General features: G+C 40.6%; 1 protein-coding gene across 1 annotated transcript in view; it reads right to left on the reverse strand.

Annotated features, from left to right (window-relative positions):
• AGBL1 (AGBL carboxypeptidase 1) overlaps positions 1-21,200 on the reverse strand; it is a 4,745,443-nt gene that overhangs the window by 1,743,807 nt on the left and 2,980,436 nt on the right. Inside the window, exon 19 of the mRNA XM_044078361.1 lies at positions 14,368-14,497. Within this exon, the coding sequence (XP_043934296.1) occupies positions 14,368-14,497 (130 nt within the window). The remainder of the gene's footprint in view (positions 1-14,367; positions 14,498-21,200) is intronic.

Raw genomic sequence — 21,200 nt, forward strand, 5'->3', positions numbered from 1 at the left:
CATACACACACACACCAGCAATCCAACACATACTCTATAGTGGGTGAAGGTGGTTGCCAGTATCACAAGGTAAACAGTCACCACACATGTGTCAGCATGCAGGATATGTGTTGCACAAGACCATGCAGTGCAAGTGTAGATGCCCCTATTTAATGGCAGTATACATGGCTTTGATGCAACTGTGTAGTTGTTCAGTAATTGGCTACACCCTGGAACACAATGTGTACATGAACACAACATTGCTGTGCAGGTATTATCAGCTCTGCAATGCACTGTGCACCATCACTCACAAGTATACATTCCATGGCTGCATGTGTTATCTGTGTCACACATAGATATCCATCTCTGAGTACAGTGTCTGTGTCCATGGCAGATAATAGTGGGCACGGGTGTAGCACATGCATGCTATGTACACACGGGATGAGTGGTGCATGTTGACGTGAAGGAATCCCAATGCTTGACATGGCCAGTGTACAGTGGTTATGGTGAGTGTGGGACATATTGCAGATATGTCGGTGCCAGACATGGCATGGCATGCTACACAACTGCAATATTATACACCACACATACCCAATGTGTGTCAAGTGACCCATACACCCACTAGCATTCCAGGACATATATGTGACACTTTGTTTGGATGGCGACTGCTGTGCATATTGTGTATACAGGCATATGTAAGCCCACACACAACACGCTATGCATATTGTGTATAGGTGCGTATGTTTGCACAAACACAACATTGAGGTGCAAAGCAATGACTGCTATGAGTAGTACTGTGGTCACTGTAACTGGATGGGGTGTAGTACCCTGTGCCATCATCAACATGCATGTTATGGTCAATCACAGCTACTCATGTGTGCAAGACCACCGCCTAACATGCTGTACCTGAACTGCAGTGCTGTGGCTATGTTCACAATTACACAGCCACTTTGTACATGGGTGTGTGAGGTGCCCAATAGAGAGCATTGCCTAACATGACTATGTTATGTGTTGCAGAGTGTTGCATAGCCGCATGATAGGCCTCTCCCCCTGAGGTACATCATGTGTGTGTGCATGACATGGGATACTGAAGTGTGACCTTACAGCGGGTGTGTGGTAATGCCAAATGTAGCATGTTTTCGTGTACTGCGTATGATGAACGTGCTCTGTTGTGTACAGCTGTAGCAACTATGCATATCCAATGGGCAGTACAGTGTTGCAACAATTGTGTCTGCTGCACTGTGCATTGCATGTGACTGAGTCAGCTACTGACTTTACTGAGATGACTGATGTCTCACAGCAAACATGCACAGCATGCATTATGCGTAGGTGTGTTACGTGTACATGGCCTACACCTCACCTATGACATGCACATTTCATTACCAATATTAAAGTGTTAACACACTTACCAGCACGTATCGTCTGACCTGCTGTCACACCAGAGGGACCTAGAAGAATATGACACAGTTTGTCAGTGGCCACAACTGTGGCATTGCTACTGTGAGTGTGCTAAACTACAGTGGAACAACAGTGAACAGTCACAGGTGTACAGATACTATTCCAAATATCAGTATTGCACACGATAGGCAGCACAACTGCTAAACACACAGTATACATCTCACATATGCATATTCAAACATTATAGGTAATGGTAGTCTACAGCTAGGGCATATTACCTGCATGCTCCATGTCATCCTGCTGGGTGGCTCCGGCCTCCATGATGACACATGTGTGATGCTATTGCTGCTGCTGTAGGCCAGGAGCCACCACACTTACGAGCAGCTCCTCCACTCTGGTGGAGGGGGGATGTATGGCCGCCCCACCACCTGTGGCAAGCTGTTGCCTATGGATATCAGATGCACGCCGCTGGACATGTCTAATTAAATCACTGCAGTGATGACGTACCTGCTCATATGTCCGGATATGCATGCCTATGTCATTTACCCGGCAAACAAGATCTTGCCACAGTGCAGTACACTCATGCTGGTGCTGGCTGGCCTTGGAAAAAAGCAGGTTATAGTGCTACACCGGGCTGTTCTGTATTTCCTGCTCCTCCGCAGCTGTATACGACAGATTGCGTTGATAAGCCATAACCCTGGAAGACAATTAAACGATATGTGTGAGCAAGTCATGTGGCACACTTAACATTATGAAGTACAGATATCACTTAACTGCCATATATAACATCTATCTGTCTATCAGAGGATACACACGTTCAATACCACATATAAGTGCTCAGCCCACAACTGGCTGACAGTGCCTGCCACACTCCATATAACAAACCAGTATACACCAGTAGTCGGCACACTGTTTGGCATACAATGCACAACCTCGCCCCGGGGGTATATATCAAGCTAATATATGAAGAAATATGTCATCCAATACAATGAATGTAATGTACATTTACAGTATTACCAGTAAACCACTCTAGTCTTTGATGCCATACCCCTATCTAACATATGTGCACGGTTGTTAATATAGCTGGCATACTGCTGTAGCAGAGTATACATGTTGCTAGGTACACACACATACCCTGTAACACACATGTGATTGCGGGCATGGTACAGGCATCATTACACACACATCAGACATACATACAACACACAAATGTATGCAGACACACATGAGCATTACCTGTGTACCTTATAGTATTGTGTGCCCCTACTTACAGATACCTATGCCTCAGGTATGTAATCTGTGCAGACTACAGGAAACACACAAGACAGTGTTACCAGGAAATGTGAACATGCACCATATTGTGCTGTTTAGGCCTACAGCTTCAGGCAGTAGAACAGTTCATATGTGAGCTGGATTCACCAGCAGTACCACTTACTGAGCATAGATGTATTGCTTCAGCATACAATGGGACACCACAGTCATATACAATGAACTATGTCACAACATATGCCATCCTACTATGTCTGCATCCCAATAACTGACACATCTTTCTCTGGCCTCACACCTAGGACACAAACTACCATGACCGACATGACCTCACACTAAGCTATCACACCTTTACAAAGCTTGCACACAGTCACTGTCACACTCATTCCACCTCACATAGCAGGTATTGCAGTGAGTACATGTGTGTGTGCATTGTGTCATATGCAGGTAATACGCTATTGGCCCTACCCTGCCCTTTGACACACATGTAATGTGATTTAACTTGCTCCTGTCAACTGGATACACAGAGGTGACTCCCAGGGCATATTACCTATCTCCAAAACAATCATCAGGGGTATGTATGACATCTGCTAATGAGGAGCCTTGTTTGTTAATGCTGGGTGGTTTATTCCAGAGTATGGCATATTTGTGGATAGTAACCTGTACCTCCAGCATGTGCTGTTTAGTGAGGTGGCAAGGATTAGGGCCCTAGGTCATGCAGCCCGGAGGGATTGTGAGGTGATGTCATGGTGGTTGGCTGACTGCTATGGGTGTAACATACCTCTGTATGTCCGACGGTGGTAACCTCTGGGTGGGCGGTATGCAACGCACTCTAGCTGTGGTTTTGTGAGTCAGTCTGCATAGGGCATGTGTTTGAGGGCAGTATTATTCTTTATTAGGTATGTCTGTGGCCTTTCTATTTGCTGTAGTTGTCATGTGAGGTACATACCACATGGGGTATTGTGATGAGTAGAGGGGAACACCGACCTATATTTCCCTAGATGACACACGTTTTGTGATGAGACGTACCACATAGACAGATTACAAGACTAGTGTGGCACCGTGATTATCAAAGGGGAGCCTACTGTCCACCTGTGTCCCTTGTTCCCTTCTGACACCTTCAGTGTTAGGCAGGCTACCACCTATGTGGTAGTTACTGCGTAAGGTGTTTTGGAATGGGGTATGGCACTGCAGTATCAACACTGGTGTTCAGTCCATGCCTTGTACAACAGGCACCTGTTGCAGTACATATGACCCCGTGTCTCCCTCTCTCTCTCTTTCGATATATATATATATATATATATATATATATATATATATATATATATATATATACACACACACACACACACACACACACACACACACATATATATATATATATATATAATATATATATATGTATATACACACATACATCTAAACATCCATTGCTGTACATATAGCTGCATATATAGGCACATATACTGCCCACCTTTCATGGTGGGGATGTCAGTTATGCAACAGCTGTGAGACATACGGTTATTTAATATTATTGCACAATGTTGTGCAGAATGCATTCTGCTGTCCTCAGGCCGTATGGCTATAGCAGGCCTCACTGCCTGTAGCTCAGTCCCACAGCGTTTAATCACCACATGACATATACCGGCACTGCTTGTTCTCTGTAATGCCACACACTACAACCTACATACATATGTGCACACAGCACACAGCAACAACATACATATATCCAGCCTTCACTAACAGTTGCAGTATGTCCCTTGCCCTATGCAAATGTGCATGTACATATAAATACGGACTGCTGCCACATATGGATGATTCACAGTATGTAGAGTACCCTTCAGACACATCATTCGGATGTCAGCAAATACATATCTGTTACATACCTTACCTTTGTATTCCTCACCTCCGTCTGTTGTAGGTGTTGATTTTTTATTTTTTTTTTTGGTTTTGGTCGTGTTGGTCTTTTTTTTCAGTGTCTGTCTCCTACTGTCTGTTTGTATCTGTCTGTCTGTCTGTCTGTCTGTCTCTCTCACTTGCGCTCTCTCTCTCTCCCAGTTGGTGCAATGATATTATTGCATGTGTGGACAGCAGATACAGGCTGCTTTTCTAGGTATCTGCACATGTGCATGTGATGGCCTCTGCACCAGTTGGTGCCCACCATTTAGTAATTCCATGCAGCCTGTTGTGTGGTAATTGCAGTTCTCACTGTGATTTCAGGACACTGCTATAAAATGATAGGTTAGGTAGGTATAGCCCTTTCAGGTTTTCAAGGTGGGGACCATGCTTGTTTGCTGTGGACGCTGTTGTCTCAGTCAGAAGGTTGGTATATGTCTCATATCTGAAGCTGGGTTGTAGCCAATGAAATGCATGTTGTACTGAAACCTGACTGTTGCTTCTTCCAGTAAATTCTTCTCAGTGTGTAGGTTTACTCACACCTCCTAATGCTAACACTGGATACATGGGAGTATGTACTTTCTTTTCGAATTAGAGAATTAACTGGCATACAACAGTAGTTATTGCAATGTATTCCTATGGCTTTCTTATTTTCCCTTTATATTCACTCATTGTAATGCATGTTATATTTCTTTCAGCAGCAAGTTATTGTATATCTGCTGTGGCTTAGTAGTATGTCATGCAGTCTGGTGAGTCCAAGGCGTGGGGTTTGAGACTGAAAAGGTTATTTTATTTTGCTGCTGAGCAGTACAAGGGCCCTGTCATACAGGGTGACTAAGGCACGTTTAAGCAGTTGTAAGCGGGTTTGTGCAGGTTTGCGTGACGCTTAGCGATGCTAAGCTAAGCTTAGCTTAGCTTATTTTACTTTAGCAATACTAAGCTAAGCTTCGCTTAGCTTATCATATCTTAGCAATGCTAAGCTAAGCGCACACATGCGCACACTGGTGCAAACCCGCTTACTACTGTTTACAAGTGCTCACTCCCGCTAACCCCTGCGCTCATTTCTTTGACAGAAAAGTAAATTTGGAGATGGGAATGTGGTGATAAAGGGTGCACAAAGAGGGGAAGACAGTAGGGAAACCAGCTTGGGATGTACAGGATGGGTGTGGAGAAGGTCCATAGCTGCCCATTTCTTTACCAGCAACAGCTGTGCATATGCAATACATTAGGAGGGATATTTGAAACCTTCCAGCCCTGAGAGAGGGGTGAGGACAACTAAGTATGTTGTACTACCAATTATGAATATCAGGCACGTGCACTGTTTGTGAACTGCTATACTGTCATTAGTACATTACTCACTTCTGAACAGTTTGCGGTTTGTTTGTGTTGACATTAGTACAGTCTGCTCAGGACAACTGGACATATTTCACTACTGTGTATGCCTACCTACACCCTTGGTTGTGCCTGACTACATGGGTATATAGTAACTTTGGGTAGGGGTGCAGAATTGCAGAGTGCATTATTTATTATCGTGTCATGTTTATCTTGCTGAACATGCAGAGTTGCTGTGTACCTGTAAGTCTATAAAGGCTAGTAATCTGTCTGAGTAGCTCCCACCTGTGGACATATCCAGATGGTAGACAGAGGTTAGCCTAGTATTCATTCACTGTGCATCACACCAGTCTTTTTAGCACCTGAACAATAGCATTGTCACAGGTTGTTGCTAGCAGTACATGGCTACAACCTTTGATATTTCTGTGTTGTACTCCTACATAAGGGCATGCTTGTGGAATTAATTCTACAGCTATTCGCAGAGTGTGTAACAGCAGACAGGCTGATATGCCTGTGTGTTTCTGACTCTTCCAGGCCTTAGATACTCTCTGGTATATATTTGAACAGCATCAGGGAAAGGTACATATCAGTGGGATACACCTGTGATATATTTCAGATATTTTGCAGTTGCGACTTTGGGGGATTCTGAGCATATGTATTACTACACCTTTTCTGACGAGCAAGCAGTGTCTACTCTCAGTTATTAACATTTATCATTAAGTGGGATTCTCCACCTTTCTGCCTACTGTTACTACATTTCACAGAGAGTCTGAGGGGCACAGCTAACATTTGTTTGCAAATCAGGGACTTCCCCGTAAACCAGTCACATTTGGGGGGGGTCTGGCCTCTGACCTATTCAAATATGCCAGTGTTTATCCTGCTCTGACACTGTGTGGGGTTTGTAAGGTGCTACTGTAACATTATTCCCTACTAGCATGGCTGGTTCTCTTTTTACAGTTATGTCATGAAATTCCACAACACTTGCTGGTTAAGCGCCACAGAACATGATTTGTGTTATGCCATTCCTATTCTCCCTTTACATTCACTCACTGTAATGCATGATGTATTTCTTTCAGCACCAAGTTATTGTATATCTGCTGTGGTGTAGTGGTAATGCATGCAGACTGGTGAGCCCAAGGTCTGGGGTTCGAGACTGACAGGTGTATTTCCTTTTGCTGCTGAGCAATACAATGGCCCTGTCATACAGAGTGACTAATGCACTTTTAAGCAGTTGTAAGCGGGTTTGCATGGGTTTGCATGATGCTTAGCGATGCTTAGCTAAGCGCACACAAGCTCACACTCACGTACCCACGCTAACTACTGCTTAAAAGTGCTTACTCCCGCTAATCCCCGCGCTAATTTCTTTGAAAGAAAAGAAAATGGGGAGATAGGAAAGTGGTGAAAAAAGGGGCACAAAGAGGGAAAGACAGTAGGGAAACCAGCTGGGTTGTGCAGGAACGGTGTAGGGAAGGCCTATAGCTGTCCATTTCTTTACCAGCAACAGCTGTGCATATGTTCATAATTTAGTGTGAAATTTGCAACCTTCCACCCCTGAGAGAGGGGTGAGGACATCAGAGTATGTTGTACTGGCAATTATAATTATCAGTTTACATATCCGGCGGACATGTGTGTGAAATGGGCAGCTATGTATGGGGCATAAATTTTTTGTGGGAATAGATTGCCCATTTTTTTATTTTTTTTTTCAGGTGAGAGTGGAATGTGAGGTAGGGGATGTAGGTATTTTTGGGGAGGTAGGTTGGGGAGGTAAACAGACAAGACAAACAAGACGCATACAGGGGTGGAATTTGACACATGGGGTGGGTGAACACAATTGACAGGGAAGGTTGTTTGGAAATCGCAAGCCCATGAGCCCACAGATGGTAACAGTGGAACTGACATCCCCACCCTTGGGCAGTCACCACTGCACCTTCACAGCCCTGAGGGTGGCTGTGCTGGGGGCTCAGTAGGATGGGCAGGCCCACCCACGAGACGCGCCACTCTCACCTCAAGCTGGTGTAGGGGATCAGCAACTGAATGCTGGATCTCCCTACGTACCACAGCCTGGACCTTTCGAAGGGTGACAGGTGGCTCTTCTCCACCCACGTTTGCACAGCGCATCCACCCAAAGATGGCACAGGACCAATGGAGGAGGGGAGCCCAGGCCGGGCACCGCAGCTGCTGGTGCCAGGTGCACTTGCCAACTGAGGAGGGACAGATGGGTCCGCTGGGACCGGCCTTCCCATACGTTCTGTGATTAGGTGTGTTTAATTACAACATAAACAACAGCATTCCAGATTAGTTGTAACAGCATGCAGTAATATTCCCATTAACCCAACACACCAAGGTTCCAACAATTGAACAGCAAGCATAACACATTCATATATTGAACAACAGTGGATATTCCAACAGCATGCAGGGATGTTTGGTAGCAACAGGCCACCATGACCGTGGTGGTTGAACAGGGCACATGCATCAACATGAATGCAAATATTTATAAAACAATAGGACATATGTCCCAATAAATATTTAAAATTACACATACCCATTGAGGTGTGAAATTGCATGGTTTATGCACAAACAGTAGGGTGTAGAAAAAATCTCAATTAACATCTTATAATCACTTTTACTCTACACTACATTCCTAGTGACTGCATGTGTATATTCACTACATGTATTATTACACTTGCCACCATGCATTAGGTTGTGTAATGGGTTTGGCTAATTCAATATATACTTGACCTATATCTGACATACTAACTGTCCAAGATGCAGATGTTACCGCTACATATTTCATGGTTGCATTTATATTTCTTTATTTACATATCTGGATGTTTTCACATGACATTTTCACTTCAATTTGTACAGAACCCTTCATTTATTGAAGCACACTCACATTTCTGGGGAACATAGTAGCATGCTACTCATGTGCCAGATTTACTTATGCATGCCAGCCAGTAACTGACTGTTGAGGACTGTATATATGCTTCACAGCTACTAGCACTTCCATCACCCACTGTAGATGGGACTGCAGAACTCTGGGTTACCAGCACTTTCTAACACAGTACTATTTGTATAATGCAAGGGTACAACAACATTTCAAACTAAGTGACACACATGCACTCCAGGTTTTAAACCTTTATTACTGACATTACACACTTTTCCACAGGCTCACTCCTTTATCTGTTATAACAGTGCATATGGCAGACATATTCAAGACATAGTATACCTTTATCAATGGGTTAGAGCACACTTTTGCAGGCTCACTCACATATATTATATGACAGTACCTGCAGAGATTTTATTCCAGACATATGTTACCTTTCTTAATGGGTTACTACGCTCTTTTTCTGGCACTATGACTATTTCGTATGCCAGTACATGCAGAGGACTTATTCAGGCCATTTTATGGCTGTATTATTGTACTACAACACTTTATTTAATGCTCATTCCCCTATTTTATATAACAAAACATGCAGAATTTTCACTAACCTGCCTGGTGGCATAGCCTTTGCAGCCTATCAGCGTAGGCTTGCTGATTCGCAGCACGGTCACCTGCAGCTGTGAAGTAAATGAAGGGATATTGAGACATACCTATCCGTTATACAGAATCAATTATCAATTCTTACATACTGCATTCTATGGCTACTTACCCAGTCGTGGGGCATCCTGCATCCCATGGGCCTCCTGTATCCATTGGTTCAGGTGGTCCTCCTTCCGTCTCTTCAGGTCTGCGTGGTGGTGACGGACCTGCTCACCGGTGCGAGGAACGCCTGTGGCATTGGTGAGGTCATGAGCTAACCGGTTCCAAGCCTCAGCCATGTACTCTGTCCCTTGGTACTGGCCCTGCAGGAGTCTGGACTCATGACGGTGGACAAGGAGCCAAACCATGTATTTTGACTCCTCGATGCCCCAACGCTGCACTCAGAAGCATGAACCCTCTCCTGCACCTGCCATTCTGACTGCAAATGTGAGCTACAATCAGTTATGGTGAGTATTCCCACCTAAGGGGCTTAAATATGCCACATTTCCCGCACTTTTTTGTGATTGGCTGTTTTTGAGAATTCTAGGCTGACTGCAGACATGCTTAGCAATGGTTAATCTACCATTTCTAAGTATATGTATGCTAATAGTAGCAGTTTCTTCTAAGCTGTCATGGCTTAGTGGTTCTGTACTTTGATTATGATGTACAGGGTCCTGGGTTCAAACCTTGTCATTCTTTTATTTTAATACTGTCTAGACAGGCTATGGAGTGTGGCTGCATTTAAGCAACTTAGCTCTACGTTGTTCCCCGGTACCCTACGGTGCCCTGGTTGGTGCGGCACGCACATCTGCACAAACACATTGCTCTGGGTAAAGCGCATTTAAACTTTGGCCAACTCTATTGCGCTGGGTAAAGTGCTATTAAGCTATGGGCACCTGTATTGCACTGGGTAAAGCACTTTTAAACTTTGGGCACCTCTGTTTAGCTGGTTAAAGCGCTGCTTAATGGCAGGCTATTATATATCTGGATCCTTTAAAAATATATATTTTGTTCACTGATACATTGGCCATTTCACTGCTTTTACTAATATTTTAATCATATATGTCTGGTATTATTTCATATACTGATTTACAACATAAAGACAAAGGGGAGTGGTGGGACTTGAACCGTGAATGTTTTCTCTTTGTGCATACGCTCTACCATTACACTATTACAATTTGCTGTGATTTGCATAAACATTCTTTCTTATGCTCTTCCATGCCAGAATTGCTAACTACAGCTAAGCAATGGGCACACCTGTGCACACACGCGTAAATACGGGCAGCTATATCATGGATTTAAAAAAAAAATAATAATTATTTCTTTTATATAAGTGTGATGGGGGTTTACAGTGTCAGGGAGTGTGGTGTTGGGTGTAAGTACATTTGAGCGAACTCGCTCTTGTGTGTTGACATTATGCTTTTTAAAACCTTGCAGGGGCGTGGACATTTAGACTGCTCGGCAGTCGGACACGCCCCCTGCTTTCCTACTCAGTCTGTGTAAGAGTTACGGTTGAGTCAGTGTGCCCTCATGAATATTCATGGCAGTGTGACATCATACCGTTCAACTGCAGCCTCCGAGTAAGACATATTAAGTCTTACACGGAGGTTTTGTGAATCCGCGGGTGTGTTTTATGTGATAACTAATCACAGTATGAATGCAGTGGGTAGTGTGCCTACATTTTAGGCATCAAGTTAAGATTTTAAAGTGTATGTCAGCCTCTTGCAACAGTGAATTATGCGAAAAGTATGCCAGAATTCCTGTTTGTCATTTTCATATACAAGATATAAAGGTACATTCAGGTTTAGAAGGAAGTTAAGTTTGATTCTTAAGAATGGCATCTCTTGATTGCAGAACACATTTTCCCTTTATTCTGTAATGACTTTACCTTTTGACATGCTTTTTAATGATTTTTGCTGAATATAAAGTGGATGAGATTTAAACTGGTGACTCTTAATTCTGATCCATGGTGCATTGCTATAAAACAGAGGATATTGTCTTCTGTTTGTATGGTATATCTGTCCATAGTGAACCCAGGAATATAGGAACAATATTGGCTAAGCAATCACAGGGACCAAAAGAAGACTAGCCACATAGTCCTTTAAGTAGACAAAGGTTATAAGTTCTTGCCACCTCTTTATGAGTACTTAATTGTAGCCACTCCCCAAATCAAGCAGGGCGATGTATGATGACCCTGGTGTAAACTTACAGACAGATGAAGGACTACTTGACCTGTAATGGTAATTTATTCCATAACTGGGAATATGTTGAGTTAAGAATCCATCCCTCCAGTTAGTCTTGTTTATTTGTTGGAGTAAATTTAGCACCCTAATATGGGTATTTGTAGAGCCAGTGATTTTGTGAAGAATTAGTAGGTCTAATAGAAATGGGTCTTTCATATCTCTAAAAGCAAGATACGGATCACCCTGGAGTAGCTGGTAGGCTACTGAGTATAAGGACAGTTGTGAAAATCTGGCAGGATGGTTGAAGGATTTAAGGCTTTTAATTTTCTTGGTTAAAATTTGTTGGGGCCTTTCCAGTTGATCAATATGCCCGAATTTTTCATGCCAAAGGTACCATTGTACTCAGTGATGGCTTTGCTAAAGGAAGAGTAGAGTAGTAAAATTATTTATTTTGATCTTTAAGTTATTTTCTTTGAAATTAACTGGGCTAGATAGAAGGATTTCCTGACTATGGTGGAAACACCATGACTGAATGAGAGAGGGTGATCCACATAAGTACTCAGATCTCTTATAACCACCTGTGTTTGAGCATGAGTACTGCTTATAACATATGAGGTAAGAACTGCTTTTCCTGAATGCTGCTATGGTGCACTTCTTGGCCTTTAGCTTAAGGCCATTTTCAATACACCAGTTATGTGCACATTTCAACCCTAGCTAGAGTAGTTTAGTATCAGTGGATCAACACAGAAAGTACCACCTAACAGTCACCAGCTAACATACCAACCATATATCATGGATATTGATTAGGATATCCACAGAATAAATGCTAAGCAATACAGGATCCAGCACTAATCCATGAGGTATCATACCAGTTGCCACCTTTTCGTGCAGACACAGTACCAGCAACCTTAGAACAGTGTAGGGCTCACATTAAGTTTGTCTGACTTTTCAAAAATGTCAGCATGGTTGATAGGGTCAAATGTCTTGGTCAGGTCAAGATAAACATAGGGCACAGAGCGGCACTGACCACAGCTTCTGTAGCCTTTGCAAAGATGTTCACTGGGTTCAGGGGACAGTACATGTTACATTTGTCTAGCTTTTCAATAATACCAACACAGGTGATATTGTCAAAAGCCTTGTCCTAATCAAAATAAGCAGTATGCACATAATGACCACTGACCACTGGTTCTGCATTTTTTTTCAAAGAAGAAACTCCTTGGTGTGTTGTTCATGACTGAAGATATCTGCAACTTGAGATTATCAAGATGAACAGTGACAGGGCTGACAAAGTGTCAGGCATTGATATGGTTTTTGGTGTTGCAGAGTTCTCAGAGAAAGTTCTTAGACTACTGATCAGTCAATATCTCCATATGTCCATCATAACATATGGCCACAAAGTATAAGTAGTGACTAAACAAATGACATCATGGGTAATAGTTCTGAAAAATGAAGATTTCCTGCTTGACATCCTGGACTCCTGTCTATGAAATGTGAACATGTTTGATGATCCAGGAACATCTCAGTGCAAGGATAGTGTTCCTGCCAGTGAGGTGCTTTGGGCATTTTGTATGTAAATCCTCTAGGCAAACCTTTTTATGGCTATGCCAATCATGCCCAGCTGGGATTCCAATAATTCCCAGCTGAGAAAAAGTACTGGGGCCGACTCAGAAGAATGTAATGAAAATGTATTATCTCATGGCAGTCCAGGGAATGCTTTAGAGTTGATTTACATGTTTGTTTGCTTTCCTCGCCAGCTACATGGGCTGCTGTCAGGGACATATTGAGCAGTGTCCTGGGTCACATAGAAGACATAACAAATAATGTACCATATGAAACATATTACCATAATTGCACAGTACATTACTCTATAATGTATGAAAATTGCAAATTTCCATGAAGTAAGGAGAAGTTATAGTACAGGCACACTACCAATAATATCACAAGGCAGGTTTAAACCTATGGTTGGGGGAGAGAATGACTTGTTATCTTTACTAAGTCAGCTGCATCCCTCAACAAATGAAGTAAGAGGGAAATGAGGGCATATGAGTGTCTGTGCACATACATACACAAATAGATTTTGTAAAAATAATTAATTGGTATTATTTGTAAGCTTATTGTAAGTCTGTAAGCCTAATGCAAAGTCAAAGCAAATAAAGTACTGTTGTTTACATCCTGGTAACTACCATTTTATACGTGTCTTTATAATAATAAACCATTCTGGTGTAGGTGTCATGCAGTATAATATTTTTATATTCTTAGTGAATACCCTATTTTTAAAACAATATTATTCAGTATGTTAACATAACATTCCATTGGTTATAACCTGCATAGTTCCGAGCATATTATTTACATAGCAGACAAGCCATATATTAATATTTGACACTTGTGATACAACAACACAACAGTGAACTGCTTACCTACTATAAAAATGCAGTAAAAGAGTAATGAAACATTTAGATAGCTAATTCTCAGCAGCAGTGTTAGCATATCTAATAAACAGTAACGTTTCTTTTTATGGCTTCTGCATTTAAGCTATCTTATAACCTTTGCTGACTCTAGACATGCACTTATGATAACATGTATTAGGCCACTGAATACATAACTATTTTCACAAATAAGTACCCCTGCTTCTGCATAGACTGTAACTTGAAATGCACTCGTACTGATTAAGTTATGCCTCATTGTGATGCATTGCTCATTCTTCAATACTTCAGGCACTCGATTGTACTCATTTTCTACAACACGAGAGCTCATAACATTGTCACGCACATCTAGAAGACAAGAAGAACTTACAAGAGGTGTCCTTCGGATGCTGTTAAGGTAATGTAAGAGTCCTTTCAAGTGGTAAACAGTAGGATGAAGAGTTGGACTGGGCTGAGACCACTGCCTGTTCAGATCTTCACCGGTCAGAGAGCTTCTGTGACTAAAAAAAGAAAAAGGAAACACACATAATGAACTTCAACTACTTCACGGTGAACACTTCTGATAAAGATATCACAGATAAGGAAAAAGAAAATGCTTATATTTGTTCAGTCTCAAAGGGTTGAGCAGTATTCTTCTGATAGTCATTAAATGACTGTCATTTAAACATTTAATGGTTAAAATTTTACCAAAAGGCAAAGCAATATAATACATTCATGTAAAATGAGAGTTCTATCACCCCTGTAGGTAATCTTATCAAATTTTAACTCCCTAAAGAGTGGGCTGTTCAATATTATCAGTCGGTATCAAATTAGTGTCATCTTCTCAGTATTCCTTCACATTCAGTATTAAATACATAGACCTTCATTTTACTTTTCCAATATTATGTAGTATCCTTGCATCCTTCAAAGATTTTCAAAAAGTTAAAGGTTTTATAGTCTAAAGAGGTGAGGCTCTACAAATAAATTCTACAAATACTTGAGCTAGTGAATTACAGCCACAGTAAATAAAATGCATTGATTCATACATTATTTAATACCAATTTCATTATACTTAGCACTACTGGATAGGCGAAACTAATTCTGTTACACATCTGATGAGAAAGGGAGATCCTGAATGTTATGTCAGTCTGTCATTTTGTGTGTGTGTGTGTGTGTGTGTGTGTGTGTGTGTGTGTGTGTGTGTGTGTGTGTGTGTGTGTGTGTGTGTGTGTGTACATGCGCGCACGCGTGCGTGTGTGTGTGTGTGAGAGTGTGCGTGTGCATGTGTGTGTGTGTGTGTGTGTGTGTGTGTGTGTGTGTGTGTGTGTGTGTGTAAACGCACACACACACTCATCTTTGGGAAGTTTAGGTTACCAATCCATCTAGGGCATGTCTTTGCAATGTGAGAGGACAGAGGAGACGTTGGCAAAACCCATGTTGACAGAGAATATTCCAACTTTGCAGACAGAAAGTATTGCTGAAAGTGAACCACAGACCAAGGATGGAGAAGACAATATGCTTCACTGCACCAATATGCCATCCCAAAAATGTAACAGCTGAAGTAATTGTTATACTTTATTATTTCAAAGATATAACTAATGTAGAAAAGCTATTTATGAAAGAAAACTGAGAAAAAAAATTCACACACCTGAACATCATATCTTTTCAAAAAAATATTAGTTATAACATTTATTTTTAAAGAAATGAGCAAGCAGTCAGTCAAGCAACTCCTGTCTATACTAGATTTCAATTATAACCATTATTTTCATTAGCTGCATCCAAAATATTTCAGCAAATGTGCTTAGTTTCCAACAGGACCTGTAACTTATATTTCTGACTTCATAATAGTGGCCAATATTTTCCATTCTAGTTTTAAACTAACTCTAGTTGTCCCTTTATGTAAAATATCAGCACCATCCAAAGCAAATGAGAAAGACCAAGTTCAAAAATGCACACACTAGCCAAGATAAGTGAAAGATGTCTATAACAAAGTACTAGGAAACATTATAAAATATGACCTATCTATAAGGCAACATGGTTTCAGTCCAAAATGTGGTACTCATATAGCTATCTTCAGAGTAACAGCACAGATTTATGGAAAATAAAAATAATGGCCTATGCATAGATCACATTTTCTTAGACCACAGACTGGCTTTTAAATCTGTAGATCATGATCTATTATTACTGATGCTTACCAGTTAAATGTCCTTTAGTATCTACTACACAGTTTAGAAATTATCTTGCAACTAATTATTGATTTACAGTATTTGGATTTAACTGTCTGAAATAGCCTTACTGATTAATAGAGTGCCCCAAGGCCCTATTTTAGATCACTTGCTATTTTTTATAGATAAATAGTTTGCCTTGAGACCTACCACATCTAAACCTTACACTGTATTATGATGATGACATCACATTATATAGACAAATTAGGGCCTCTCAATGCATGTCACGTGATCTACAGTAGGACTTCAATTCGTTTTGGAATTGGTGCACTGTAAACAAACTGTCAGTACCAAACAAACTTCAGCTTTGATATTTGACACAGTTAAGCATTCTGACAAAATTAAAAAAAAATACTGAACTATTATGTTTCCAGCTATATAATACTGCTAAAGAAAGATAATTGCATATTATACTGGACAATACCTTAACCTTTTAAAATTATACTGCACAAATAACCATTAAAGTTCAAAAGCAACTCAGTGCAGCTTATAATATTTCAAATCTTCTTACAACCAAAGCCTGTTAATTAATATTATACCATGATCCCCCCAAAACGTGCACGCTGATTGGCCAGCGTGCCCATTGTAAATCGAGTTATACTAATGGAAAAAGGTCCGGTCGCCCGGACTTTTTTCCATTAGTATAACTCGGTTTTTTAAAACACTGTCTCGCTATGTTAAATGAGTTTAACATAGCGAGACAGCTTTAAAATAAGCAACGGAGATCTCCGTTGCTTATTTTAAAACTGTCTCGCCATGTTAAACCCATTTAACATAGCGAGACAGCTTTTTTAAAAGCAACGGAGAAAGCAAGATCTCCGTTGCTTTTTAGTGTTTCGCTATGTTAAATGAGTTTAACATAGCGAGACAGTTTTAAAATAAGCAACGGAGATGTCCGTTGCTTATTTTAAAACTGTCTCGCTATGTTAAACTCATTTAACATAGCGAACACTAAAAAGCAACGGAGATCTTGCTTTCTCCATTGCTTTTGCTCACAGCTCTGATGTACTGCGCAGGCGCAGTACATCAGAACCGCCGGATGCCAGACATCTCCGGAAGGGCAGTAAACAGGCATTATACTATGCCATTATTTAAGAAAAGTAATGGTTTCTTTTCTTAAATAATGTCATGGTATAATAGCAATTACCCACTTCTGGGTGTGGGTAATGGTAAATTTACCCACGGTTGGCTTTGTTTGGTCCTCGGCTTCGCCTCGGGACCAAACCACGCCAACCGTGGGTAAATTTAGCATTACCCACACCCAGGCGTGGGTTATTGCTATAGTCTTCAATGTCTTAAATCCCAAGTTTAGAATGTACCCTGCCTATCATGTGTGCACAGCCTGCAACTCTAGCATGCTGAACATTTCCAAAAGTGGAGTTTTGAATCATACATCTAGTCAGTTAGAAATAACACCACTGCTTGGCATCTAGTCAAGTTACTTGTTTCACTTACAACTTTTCAAACTACTTAATGAAAGATGAAAATAAGGACACCTTCCGCTTGGAGTTAATGCTCCGTAGTGTACAGCCAGAACGTAATAAATGAATAAAATACAGAGGAGCAAAGCAATGAAGGAGTGTATGTACAAAAATCCCATCCAAGGAATACAGTCTCTGTAAAAATACGATGTAGTCCAAGACACTCAAGTAAAAATTGAGTAGGTTTATTATAATTATTGAACAGGTTAGCGCTTTTGCTGGTTAGCTTCTTCAGACCTCTTACAACAAAATGCTCATAAAGACAGATTTATATAACAAAAAAGGCGCGAAAATTAAAAAATTAAAAAATCTGTTATACTTTCTTTCAATTAATACCTCAATAAATCACAAATTCACACTTTAAAACTTCGTTGATATCAATAGATCATTGCCTGAAGGACATATATGCTTCAGTATGATACATATAAATATAAAAAATATATATGTATAACATATAAAAGGTGTATATGTATGTATTCACTATGAACATATAAAAATGCAGTAATATGAACAATATATATAAATATTACAATTCATTAAGATTCAAACCTAACTAAATAAATCTGAATGTTAGTACAAAATAAAATGCATATATGTATATTCATAAAACATGTATTTGAAGAAATAACTATTAACCATAAGCAGTCATTTACTATGTCTCAGACTTCTCTGTTTCAGTAATGGTCTCAGAGGAACTATGCCATTTAGTCCTGGTGGCATGTCAGACCTTAATTTAATAATCCACTGTGTTTCCCTGGATTGTGTATAATTATCCACATCTCCCCTCCTAATGGAAGTATATATCTGTTCTAGAATCCTAAAGTTAAAAGAATGATCACTGCCTGAGTCATGTACATGTTTAGCTAGTGCATTGTGCAAATTCCCTTTCCTAATGTGGTAGACATGTTCACGGATCCTGTCTCTCAAGCAGCGATTCGTTTTACCTATGTAAAATGCTTGACATGAAACGCAGGCTGCCAAATACACCACATTCCTGGTCATACAATTCCCTTGGGCCCTGATCTTGAAATCACCTAACCCTAGGGGATGTGTGAATGTGTTGTTCGTGGATATAAAGGAACAAAAATTGCACGTGTTGCATGGTCTAGTATGACATTGTTCTATGCAGTGATCATTCCCCTGTAACTTAGGGTAACACAGGAGACTCTTTAAATTCTTTTTATTCCTATAAATAAATTTGGGTCTGTCACCTGTGATCTCCTTAATTTTTGGATCCACTGAAAGGACATGCCAGTGTCTACTAAAAATGTCTTTAATGGGGCCTATGTCCTTCGTGTAATAAACTGGAAACAATACTTGTTGTGTGGGCTTAAATCGATCTTCAGTCATTCTTTCATCACCTGTATTATTCATGTACGGAACTATTTCATTGATGGAAAAATAGGGTTTAGCTCTGGTGTCCCTTAGACTGGATATATCATCTGTTATAGTCTCCAAATCCGTATTATTATAACATCTCTTTTTCAACATCTCCTTGAATTCAGCTAAATCCATCTCATAAGTTGCATCCATGGGAGTATATCTAGAAATACGTATCGCTTGTCCTCTTACTATATTCCTATAGACATATCCCGGATGCATGCTGTGCCTATGCAGCAATGTATTCTTGTGACATGGTTTGCGGTATAATCCTGTATTTATCATACCATTGTCCATTTTCTCAACATAAATGTCTAAATAGGGAATGTGGCAACTTGACCATTCCATCGTAAACTTCAGGAACCCTGTTGATGTATTTATTTCTTCTAGGAATTACTCCAATAATACAGGTGTACCTGTCCAAATAAGGAACAGGTCATCTACAAAACGCCTGTAAAAGGAGACGTGTTCCTTGTAAAATTGACTCTCAAATAGGTATCTGCACTCCCATTCCGCCATGACAAGATTGGCGTAGCTATTCGCACACGAAGTGCCCATAGCCACGCCATCTCGCGTCGCCTTCTGAATCAGAAGAGGGCGAAGCTGCATAGGGACAGTAATGACTTAAATTGGGCCATATCTTTACTTGGCCTAGAGGCATGGCCACCTCTAATGAAAGTACTGAGCCTACTGTTAATTTGAATGTTAATACAACAAATGATATTACTGATGTTATGAATGTTAATGGAACTGTTTCAAATATAGAACCCGACAATGTTATAGTGGAAACCGGTGTTAATGCTGCTACTTTACATGTTAATGCTCATAGAACTAATAATGATAGAGCCACTACAGTGGCTGAGGAAACTGTATTAGTAACTGCAGGGGCAGATGCAGTACAAGAAACAGCGCATGTTGAAGCAGTAGTTAGGAGAAAAGTCATTAAGAAAACTAATGTAGATAATAACAATAGTAATATTGCTTTGAATTCTTCAGTGAACCCTACTCCCATTTTTGATAGTAGGAACCCTTTTCCCATCAGGACTTTGGTGAGAGAGGGGAGAACGTGCTCCATCAGCAGGGGGCGCCAAAAAAGAAAGATCTCCCTAGACAGACAATCCAACAGGAATATCAAGAAGATGTGGGAAGTCAGGAAAACGAGTTAGTACTCAACCTGTCAAAATATATTTTAAACCAGGAGGAGTTAGAAGTATTATCTAAGGGACTAACCTTCATACCCACTACTTATAGTAAGTATGAGGAAACACTTAGAGATTTTAAATTATTCATTAGGAATCTATCTTTGAAAATTGCTTATCATGGACAAGATACTGTTGCTGGCCCATCTTTTAGGAAACCCAGCACATTTATACCTGTGGTACATCCTTTAGTTGCGGCCTATAGTAAACTTGTAGAAGATGATTTATATAACTACAAGGGCCGTTATGTCCTTAGTAATAAAACTAGATATAATTTATCTTACAAGCAAAGAATGGCTTTAAATAGTCTACGCAACAGGAAGGACATTGTCATACGCCCAGCAGATAAGGGCGGGGGGGTGGTGATTTTTGACTCTGACAGGTACCAACAAGATATGATTACCATGCTAGGAGATCAGAGATTTTATGAGTCACTCACCACTGTTATGGTAGATACATTAATTTTGGAGATACAAACTACTTTAAAAACTCTTCATGACAATGACATTATTAATCAAACTCTCTTTGATTTTCTATATGTGCAACATCCACTGTTACCAGTCATACAGGGTCTTCCGAAGGTGCATAAAGACCCTGTCACACCTCCTATGAGACCGATAGTAGCTGGAAGGGGGTGGTCCACTGAACCTTTATCCATCTACATAGAAAGTCTTTTAAGACCTGTTGTGAATTCCAACAGTTATATTTTAAGAGATACCAAACAATTTTTACTGGATTTATGTCAGCTCACTAACACCTCTATTACCTTGAATGATGTTATATTTGTGACCATGGACGTCCAATCCTTGTTCACGGTTATACCTAACAATGTGGGCATTGAGATGTTAGGTAGCTACTTGAAAAGAGTTGGGTACATCACTCCTACTAACATCGAGTTGTTGCTTGGCCTCCTGGATATAGTCCTGCACTCCAATATAT

Source organism: Protopterus annectens, chromosome 7.part0, assembly GCF_019279795.1.
Source record: "Protopterus annectens isolate FY-2018-M chromosome 7.part0, PAN1.0, whole genome shotgun sequence".
Classification (NCBI taxonomy): Eukaryota; Metazoa; Chordata; order Ceratodontiformes; family Protopteridae; genus Protopterus; species Protopterus annectens.